At 42.7% G+C, this 11,044-nt stretch overlaps 1 protein-coding gene across 1 annotated transcript; it reads left to right on the top strand.

Annotated features, from left to right (window-relative positions):
* Positions 1 to 9,499: 9,499 nt before the first annotated feature.
* LOC118654537 (cathepsin L1-like) lies at positions 9,500 to 10,124 on the top strand. The gene is made up of 2 exons (XM_036305901.1): positions 9,500 to 9,786; positions 9,968 to 10,124. Exons 1-2 carry the CDS (start codon positions 9,500 to 9,502, stop codon positions 10,122 to 10,124), a joined length of 444 nt encoding a protein of 147 aa, XP_036161794.1.
* Positions 10,125 to 11,044: the final 920 nt, after the last annotated feature.

Here is an 11,044-nt window from a genome sequence, read left to right as displayed (position 1 = left end):
CACTCAAGGGGCCAAAGAGCCGCATGTGGCTCGCGAGCCGCAGTTTGCCGACCACGGCTCTATGAGACAAGCAAATATGCAAAAACCCATGCATTGCTACTCTCGAAAAATGTCACCAGTGAAATCCAGTCAATGTTTTCTTCTCCAGTTTTTGCCAATTAGCTGTTTCTTATTCTGCCAGCTCTTTAAATGGACAGAAAGCAGGCCTTGAGTTTAGGGTTAAGCCTTTGAAAGTGCCTTCAAATACAGGAACAGGGCTGCAAACCGGAGCACTGTGCTCTGAAGCTGTGGATGTTTTATTGTTATTGATGCCGAGACGACAGCCAATGTGGCAGCGGGCTTTGCTGATGGGGCCTTGCCAGCTGTGGCCGTGACCTGTAGAACTCCTTGTATTCTCCTTTTACAGCAATGATTCTCTGCAGCCCCCCTCCCCACAATGTGTTCCCTCACCTTGCATTAAAACATGTCCCGGCGAGTCTGGCTTGTCCACAGGACACGGAGCCCCTCAAAAGCAGATATATTGCTCATTATTTTGGATCGCCTAGGGGTCTGGCAACTGTGCCTGGCCCAGGTTGATGCTCCCTTCCCCTCCCCGCTCCTATTTTGGTTTATATCCTCTGAAAGTTCTCGTCTGAATTCTTTAAATATCATTGCTTCAAGCATCCACCCCGCTTTACAACAGCAATTTACCACTTTGATTCCTCGCTCCACTTTGCTTCTCCTGTTGATTTATGTTCCCTTAAATTTCTGGGGCAAGTCAGAAAGGTGGAGAAGAAACACTGCAGACTTTGGAGTCACTAGCCAGCTATGTGGCAAGGGGCGTATTTAATCGCTATGAGCTTATGAGGCTCTCGTTTCTAAGGAGAGAGTTGAGTTGGGGAGAAGGGAGGGAAGGGAAAGGGGAAGGAAGGAAAAGAAGAGAAGGGAAGGAAAGAAAGGAAAAAAGAAAGCAAAAATGTCAGCCTTGTATGGTCATTGTAGGAATTTTAGAAACTGTTTTGTAAGCTCTTGGCATTTGTCATCCATTAGTTAGCAGCCATCTGTTCGTGTATTCCTGAGTCTAACTGTGAATACTGGGAAGCCAAATAGAAGATACATCACATATTGAAATAAGAGAAGATGTGTCTTTGATTTTTTTTTTGTCACCATGATGGTATTTGTGGGTGAAAATTTTCCTTCTGCTTTAATCTCATTGGAATTTTTATTTATAAAGTGAATCATGTTACATTTAATTCTTACTGGTATTAGGATCAACCTTGGTAGATGCCTAATATTAGCAAGCAGCACTTTCAGGTCATCAGATGAATACTCACGTAGAGGGACAACTCCTTAAACCCCTCTCACCCACCAGGCCACCAGTACTAATATACTGTGATGTAACCATCTGTATCTTAGTTTCTGCGTATAGCTTTTTAATGTGAATTTAGTTGGCCCTTCTCCCTTTTTTCTTCCATCAAGCAAATATTAGTGAGGAATAATTAATAAGCAGACTTAAACATCTTCTAATCAAATAACAGGCCCTCAAACATCTTAAAAGAGAATTATATCGAGTTTGGGCAAAATGATCAATTATTGACCAGCATTCAGAGTGCAGTGAGGGGAAAAAACACTGTAGAGTTTGTAGGAAGCGTAGATTTCTGATTGTGCATTGTAGGCGCTGGCATGAAGGTAGCAGAAAAAAATCTTATGATAGTATAAGGTCAGAATGGAATGTCTAGAGTTATTTAATAAAGGTAATATGATTGGAAACCAGCATTACTAAAAAGCATTCATTACTGAGTTAATATGTGGTTCTGGTGAGATAATACAACAATCGTGAGAACTCAACATACCTCCAGGCCAGCGGTTCTCAACCTGTGGGTCGCGACCCTTTGGCGGTCGAACGACCCTTTCACAGGGGTCGCCTAAGACCATCCTACAGATCAGATATTTCCATGACGATGCATAACAGTAGCAACATGACAGTTAGGAAGTAGCAACGAAAATAATTTTATGGTTGGGTCACAACATGAGGAACGGTATTTAAAGGGCCAGAAGGTTGAGAACCACTGTTCCAGAAGGTTTAGGGTGGGGTGGAGATACCAAAAAGACTGATTAAAGTCTCAATGGTAGCCATGAGGGTGGTGAAGGGCTATTACCATGCAGCGAACACTTAGACCCATCATGTGGGAGACTAGCAGGCACTTTTCCTACAGCCTCACCACTGTGAGGCACATTATTATCCCCATATTTCCCAAAGGAGAAATTGAGCCCTAAAGAAGTCAATAAACCCGACCAGAGTCCAGATTTATTGGCAGAGGCTGAGCCGGGCTTTCAACTCATTTCTGGCTCTAGAAGTCTTTTTGACTAAATTAGGTCACAGAATAGTGACCTAATCATGTTGTCCCTCAAATCACCATAAATGCTGTGGTAGGCACCTAGAAGATGGTCCCCAAGAGTCCCTATCTTCTCAAATTCGTGATTTGGCATTTTCCTCCCCTTAAGTAACTTGTTCCTAACTAAGAGAATATGGCAGTGTTGAGAGGCGCCGCTCCCTTGATGGGTTAAAAAATATTGTGATCTTCATCTTGCTAGCAGGCTCTCTTCCTAGCTGGCTTTGAGGAGGGACGCTGGAATGTTGGCGAGGCCTGCGTGGCGAGGAACTGAGGGTGGCCTCTGGCTGCCAACCAGAAAGGAAATAAAGCCCTCAGTCCAGCAGCCCTCAAGGAACTGAATCTTGCCAAAAACCACACAAGTGAGCTTAGAAGCATATTCTTCCCCGGTCTCTATATGAGATACCACCTCAGTGGACAGCTTGATCTTGGCCTTGTGAGGCCCTCAGCAGAGGACCCAGATAAGCCGTGCCTGGGCTCCTAACCCACAAAACCCGTGAGATAATAAATGTGTGTTGCTTTAAGCCTCTGAGTTTGGGGCAATTTGTTAGGCAGCCCTAGATCCCAAATACAGTGGGGCCTTGACTTACGAGTTTAATTTGTTCCGAGACCGAGCTCATTAAGGAGCTCCTTAACTCAAATTACTCTATCAACTCAATGGAAAAAATCGGCTGAGAGACAGCTGGTATCTCAAAAAACTCGTTAGTCGGGACACTCGTAAGTCAAGGCCCCACTGTACAAGGATCTCACAGAAAGGCCAAATAAAACCAACTGGCTTGCCACATGTAGCCACAAGGGTGAGACCCACAGAAGACAATGATGCTAGTTTTCAAAGTGACAGATACCTCAACTCCCAGACTATATAGCACCCAGATAACGGGTGAAACCAATGCAGTGAGCACATTGCCCCTGGGCCTAATACATTGGCTTAATCTGTGTCAAAAGCATAAAACGGAAAAGGGTGCAACCACTAGTCAGAAAAACAGTGAACTAATACATGCAATGAATTAATAGAAGTGAACAAAGAACAAGGACATACTGAGTAACAGAAGTTTTAGAAACCGCTTGATTTAACCAGGCTGGAGTTAGAGAGAATTCCAACCTAAATTGAGGTTTTAAACTAGGGGATGGCTGAGTCAGTCCCTTGGGAATCATTTGGTATCCGGGCTGCTTAGGCCAGCTCTGTCGGGCTTAGCTCCATCATCAGGGAATAGCCCTCTGGATTAGAACGTTTCCAGCTTTTACAGAGCTTTTATTTTGTAATAAATGGAGGGTCAAGACAAATTCAAAAAATTTCTGGCCCAATTACATTTAGTAATAGGAGAAATTATGTTATTTCCCTTGGCTTTTAAAATTAGTCAAAGCTCACTTGGAATTTGAAAAATTCCCCCTTTTTGTTTGATTTTGTTTCCCTCTTCATTTACAGATTGGCCTTTATGTTCAACATCAGTTCCTTTCTACAAATATTAAAAGTGACAATTTATATTTGACGATTTCCATACTAATGGGTAACCACAGCTCTAAACTTTATTAACCCAGTGCAGAAATTTATAACTTTCTGTTCTGAGGTCGACACTTATTCATTATACTAAGTTACGTCCCTTCCACACCATTTCTTAGTACTGAGACATTGCCTTTGAGGTTAAGTAGCCCTGAGTTTGAAACCTGGACCATTCACTTAATAACCAAGTGGCCTCGATCTCCATGACCCTCAGTTTTATAATCTGTAAATGGGGAGAAGTATAAAGTCCTTGAGATGGAGATTTCCATATAAATTAACTGGCATAATGTAAGTAAAATATTGTGCTTGGTACATAATAAGTAGCTGTTACTGTACTTTCAAGATTTTCTCTTTGTCTTTGGTTTTCTGCAGTTTGAATATGACCTGGCTAGGTAGAGACTTTTGATATTTATCCTGCTTTGTGTCTATGAACTTCCTGGATTTATGGCTTGGTTTCTGTAATTAATTTAGGAAAATTCTCAGCCATTGTTACTTTAATTATTTTTTTCTGCTTCTCTCTTTTTTTCCCTGGTATTCCCACTGTATGCATATTATACCTTTTGTAATCATCTTACAGTCCATTTAAATTGTTATTTAAAGATCTGGGAAGCAATGCATAAGAAATGTCAGGAGAAAGCAATATAAAATATGACAGAGTTGAAGTACAGTAAGGGCTAAAGTACTGAGTGGATTCAGCCAAGAAGAGGTCAACAGTGACATTTTGGGGGGCAGTTTTGACAGAGCATTGAGGGGGGAAGGCAGGCTACAGTGGAACAGACAATTCTCTTTTATCTGTAGGCAACTAAACTTGAGTGGCCACACAAAAAAGAATATATTGGCTCATTACATACAGGTAGTTGCCGTCTGCTGGTTGTTAGATTGCCATATCTTTAAGACACATGGGTAAGAGGGGTGACATCAAGAAACTAAGTAATTTAAGCCATAGCCCTGAAGCAAAAGGATTGACAAACTCAAACAAAATACTCGTTTGACCCTATCCAAAAAAATCATTCATCATCTTTTTTAAACCTCCCCCCCCCTCCCCGCCCAATTTCAATCATGCCAATCACCTACCAGATTGGAAACTAGATAAACACCAGCACCCTAAAACACTCCTTTCTAAGCATCTCTATGAGGGATCAAATAATGATGGGGATGCATATCTCCATCAGCACCGGGGTCATTCTGGTCCTGCTCTGCCTGGCCCAGAGTGGGGGGGACACCTGAGACTGGATTTTATGTTCTTTTCAGAGTGCATAGGCCTCCCAGCCACCAGCCTGGCTTGCCCAAAGAGAAGTTGTGTGGGAAGTGTCCCTAAGTTCCCACTGAACCAGGCTGGAGAATGAACGGCAAGCCAGGGCGCTTAGAACTGAACGTTCCCCCACGGTGACCTGGCAAGCCAGTCCCCCTGCACGTCTCCCTTCACTGTATGATTTCAGTGAGAAAGTTGTCCTTCTAACCTGAAGGCCTGGAAACATTTTCAAACCTGAATCGGCCTATTCCTCAAGACTAGTAACGAACCTACTGGGATCACATCCATCTGTAGGGTTCCCCCAGCACTGAAGACAAATTTCATCCTATAATTGAAAAATAGATTTGATTTCTATTCCATTGTGTCAGAGCTTACACTGAGGTCTCTCAGTGGAGCGGTCTGGGCAACAGGGAGATGGTCTAGTTTTGGAAAAAGATACTCTATAGACACCTGTGGGGAACACTGCGGAAGTGGAGCTAGAGTGATGTTTGAAAAGGGATTCTGCTGCCTCTTGTAGATGCTGGGGTGGGACTGAGGGCCGTGAGGCATGGAGAGCCCAGATGAGCGGCCTCCCATCCTGGACTAGCATTTCCTGAGTCCCACTATGTGTCAGGCACTTGACATGAGTTCACTGAATCCCCTCCATATCCCTGAGACTGGGTATCTAAGAAAAATAAAGACAATTGCCGAAACCGGTTTGGCTCAGTGGATAGAGCGTCGGCCTGCGGAATGAAAGGTCCCAGGTTCTATTCCGGTCAAGGGCATGTACCTGGGTTGCGGGCACATCCCCAGTAGGAGATGTGCAGGAGGCAGCTGGTTGATGTTTCTCTCTCATCGATGTTTCTAACTCTCTATCTCTCTCCCTTCCTCTCTGTAAAAAATCAATAAAATATATTTTAAAAATAAATAAATAAAAAATAAAGACAATCCAGGAAGATGGACAGCATAGCTGGCATAGAAATGACTGAATGGTGATTGGAACTTGAACCCAAGTCTGTCTCACTCTTCTTTGCTGTGCTCCACACGAAACCTGGCTCGCTATCTCTACACAGATGCCTGTTGTCTTATGGGTTGAGTATTTCAAAATGTGATGTTTCTGCTAGAATGCAAGCAAAATAATCCAAGATTTCATGCTATTGACTCAGGCAGTGACACTTAGGACATTTTCCTATAGAGTTTCCGTTGTGATCCTGTAGCATTCTTTTTCTTATTTTTTCTCAGGGAATGCCTAGAAACCACATGCCTCTTGTCAGGGCTACCTTAGGAAATCCAAGTGACAAGGGGAAGCCCTCACATACCAGCAAAGCCTGGGCAAGTATCACTCTAGTGCAGAAGTGGACAAACCTTCTCTGTAAAGGGCCCGATAGTTGATGTTTTAGGCCCGTGGTCGGCAAACCGCGACTCACGAGCCACATGCGGCTCTTTGGCCCCTTGAGTGTGGCTCTTCCACAAAATCGTACAGTGCGATTGAAACTTTGTGGCCCATGTGCAGAAGTTGGTATTTTGTGGAGAAGCCGGTATTTTGTGGAAGAGCCACACTCAGGGGGCCAAAGAGCCGCATGTGGCTCGCGAGCCGCGGTTTGCCGACCACTGTTTTAGGCGTTATGAGTCAGGTGGTCTCTGTCCCAACTACTCCATGGTGCTGTGGAAGTCCCAAAGCTGCCACGGACAATCCACAGTGAAGGAGTGTGGCTGCGTGCCAGGCCAACCACTTATGGAGACAAGTTTGAATTTTATACAGTGTTCACTTGTCACAAAATATTACTCTTGTGTTGAATTTGTTGAATTAAAAAATGTAAAAAGCATCCTAGGCGCCTGGGTTGTACAAAAGCAGACAGTGGCATGGATGTGGCTCATGGACCGATGTTTGCCATTCCCCGCTGTTTAGGATCACACTCTCTTTTATTTTTTTCATACATGTTCAATAGTTTCCTTTCAGAAAGTTTACAAAAGAGAGGCGATCCATTGGTAAATAATTAGTGAGAACTACTGAGCATAATGACATTTTAAATCATCTTAACACCAGTTTTTGGTTACTGGGGTGGCTCATAAAAAACAAAGTTCTGGGAGATACTGGACCAGCGTGTGCCCCCGAAGGTTTTGAAACACGAATCCTTCACTCTTCTTGATTGCTCTTTACTTAGGAATAGTTTCAGCTGCTCCAAAACTTGATGGAAGTCTAAAGGCATGATGGCACCAGTTTGAAGGCAACACACAGTAAAGCTCAAATGAAGATAGCCAGTTAGCCTGGAGGTCAAATCACCCCTGGTATTACCGAAAACAATCAAGGCTTAACTACAAGACTGTGCACAAAGACCACTAGGGGGTGCACCAAGAAAAGATATAAAAATGCAGAGACAAAGAAACAGGACGCAAATGTCAGAAATGGAAGATATAGAGCTCAAAACCACACTTTTAAGGTCTCTCAAGAACTGTCTAGAAGCTGCCGTTAAACTTAGTAAGGCCCTCGAAAAGACTGGTGAGACCGCCAATAAATGTAGTGAGATCCTTAAGAAATCTAATGAGACCCTCGATGTTGTGATAAAGAACCAACTAGAAATTAAGCATACACTGACTGAAATAAAGAATATTATACAGACACCCAACAGCAGACCAGAGGAGCGCAAGAATCAAGTCAAAGATTCGAAACGCGAAGAAGCAAAAAACACCCAACTGGAAAAGCAAAATGAAAAAAGAATCCGAAAATACGAAGATAGTGTAAGGAGCCTCTGGGACAGCTTCAAGCGTACCAACATCAGAATTATAGGGGTGCCAGAAGATGAGAGAGAGCAAGATATTGAAAACCTATTTGAAGAAATAATGACAGAAAACTTCCCCCACCTGGTGAAAGAAATAGACTTACTGGTCCAGGAAGCGCAGAGAACCCCAAACAAAAGGAATCCAAAGAGGACCACACCAAGACACATCATAATTAAAATGCCAAGAGCAAAAGACAAAGAGAGAATCTTAAAAGCAGCAAGAGAAAGAAACCCAGTTACCTACAAGGGAATACCCATACGACTGTCAGCTGATTTCTCAACAGAAACTTTGCAGGCCAGAAGGGAATGGCAAGAAATATTCAAAATGATGAATACCAAGAACCTACAACCAAGATTACTTTATCCAGCAAAGCTATCATTCAGAACTGAAGGTCAGATAAAGAGCTTCACAGATAAGGAAAAGCTAAAGGAGTTCATCACCACCAAACCAGTATTATATGAAATGCTGAAAGGTATCCTTTAAGAAGAGGAAGAAGAAGAAAAAGGTAATGATACAAATTATGAACAACAAATATGCATCTATCAACAAGTGAATCTAAGAATCAAGTGAATAAATAATCTGGTGATCATAATAGAATCAGGGACATAGAAAGGGAATGGACTGACTATTCTTGGTGGGGAAAGGGGTGTGGGAGATGCGGAAAGAGACTGGACAAAAATCGTGCACCTATGGAAGAGGACAGTGGGTGGGGAGTGAGGGCGGAGGGTGGGGCGGGAACTGGGAGGAGGGGAGTTATGGGGGGGGGAAGAGGAACAAATGTAATAATCTGAACAATAAAGATTTAATTAAAAAAAAAAAAGCTCAAATGAAGAAGGATGGAGGAGAACAGTGTGGGAGAAGAATATGAAAATGATTGACCTGCACAACCAGGAATACAACCCTGGGAGACAGAGCTTCACCTTGGCAATGAAGGCTTTTGGTGACATGACCAATGAAGAATTCATGCAAGTGATGAATGGCCATCAAAACCAGAAGCACAAGAAAAGGAGAGTGTTCTGGGAACCCTACATTGCTGAAATCCCCCCAACTGTGGATTGGAGAGAAGAAGGCTATGTCACTCCCGTGAAGAGCCAGGGTCACTGTGGTTCTTGTTGGACATTTAGTGCAACTGGTGCCCTTGAAGGACAGATGTTCTGGAAAATTGGCAGACTTATCTTGTTACAGAAAAACCGGACCAGAACCAAGCAATGCTCTGAGAGTTTGGAGTTACACTTTATTCACCAAGGTGGGCTTAGGGAAATGAATCCAAATTCTAAGCAAAGCTACAAGCAGAACTTCCCTTTTTATGGAAGAGCCAGCCCTTTGTGTGCTTGCTGGCGGATTTGAAAACTACACAGTTCTCAGTTCTCATGGCACTGGGCGTATCTAGTCTCTGGCCTACAAGGTCAGACAGCTAAGTTTATCTCCCTCATTATTCAAGCAGGCTAGAAAGCAAACTTATTTTTTTCAGAATAAGAGGCTGTTTAAAGAATAGCAGAGAATTCCAAACAGTAGTTTTACAGAATAGGGGTTTGCCTTCACAATCTCATTGAGTGAGCAGAACCGTGTGGACTGCTCTCAGGGCAAGGCAATGAGGGCTGCAATGGTGGTCTAATGGATAATGCCTTCCAGTATGTTACTAGTAAGTCCAATGGAGGCCTGGACTCAGAGGAGTCCTGTCCATATCATGCAAAGGTTGGACCCTGCAGATACAGGCCCGAGGATTCTGTTGCCAATGACACTGGCTTCATGGACATCCCTGAGCAGGAGAGTGCCCTCATGAAGGCGGTGGCAACCGTGGGACCCATCTCTGGTGCTATAGATGCAAGCCATCTTAGCTTCCAGTTCTATGAAGATGGCATTTATCATGAGTGGCACTGCAGCAGCGTGGATCTAGATCAGTGGTTCTCAACCTTCCTCATGCTGCGACCCTTTAATACAGTTCCTCATGTTGTGGTGACCCCAACCATAAAATTATTTTCGTTGCTACTTCATAACTGTAATGTTGCTACTGTTATGAATCATCATGTAAATATCTGATATGCAGGATGGATTTTAAGGGGTCGCGACCCACAGGTTGAGAACCGCTGATCTAGATCATGGCATTCTGGTGGTTGGCTATGGCTTTGAAGGAGAAGAATCAAGTAACAATAAATACGGAATTGTCGAGAACAGCTGGGGTAAAGCTAGGGGCAAGAATGGCTACATAAAGATGGCCAACGACCGGAACAACCACTAGGGAACCGCCACCATGGCCAGCTGTCCTACTGTGTGCGATGATGCTGATAAAGAAAGACTTGATTGAGAACAGGATTTCCAGAGGAGGAATTTTTATCTTAAAACTGACCACATTGTACTTGATGAGATACAGCACTTGAATCTTGAAGAACCAAACTGTGATTTGAATTCTGTGATGTTTCACATGGGTAAAATGTTACCACTTCTTTTATAAGAATGTATACATTTTTACCTATTAACATAAAACTTAATTTTTATTATTATTTTAAAAAACAAAGTTCTATATTTCTTAAAAAAACCCTTTTCATTGAAATTTTTATTGTAATAATTGTAAAGTCACATGCAGTTGTAAGCAACACAAAGAAACCCCTTGTACCCTTTGCTTAATTTCCCTCTATGGTTACAGTTGCAAAACCATAGCATAATCTCACAAGCAGAAAGTAGACATTAATATAATCTACTGAGCTATTTAGATTTCCCCAGTTTTACTTGTATTTGTGTGTGTAGATATGTAGTTAGCTCTATGCAATTTTGTCATATATGCAAATTTATCTACCACCAGGATGAAGATAGTAAGAGTTCCATTACCATTAGGATTCCTTGTGTCACCCTTTCATAACTACATCCACCTCCCTCCTTTCCCCCCACCTCTAACCCTGGCAACCACTAATCTGTTCTTTATTTCTAAAATGTTATTATTTCAAGAATTTTGCATACATGGAATCATACAGCATATAACCTTTGGGAATGGGCTTGCTTGACTCAGAATAATTCCCTGGAGATTCCCCCAGTTTGGTGAATGTATCAATAATTCATTCCTTTTTATTGCATGGTATGGACGTACCACAGCTTGTTTAACCCTCTATGCACTGAAGGACATTTGTGTTCTTTCTAGGTTCAGGCTAACATGAAGGAAGCTTT

Source organism: Myotis myotis, unplaced genomic scaffold (assembly GCF_014108235.1).
Source record: "Myotis myotis isolate mMyoMyo1 unplaced genomic scaffold, mMyoMyo1.p scaffold_m19_p_4, whole genome shotgun sequence".
Classification (NCBI taxonomy): Eukaryota; Metazoa; Chordata; class Mammalia; order Chiroptera; family Vespertilionidae; genus Myotis; species Myotis myotis.
The sequence above is the reverse complement of the archived record's forward strand: the minus strand, read 5'-3'. Positions and strand labels throughout refer to the sequence as shown.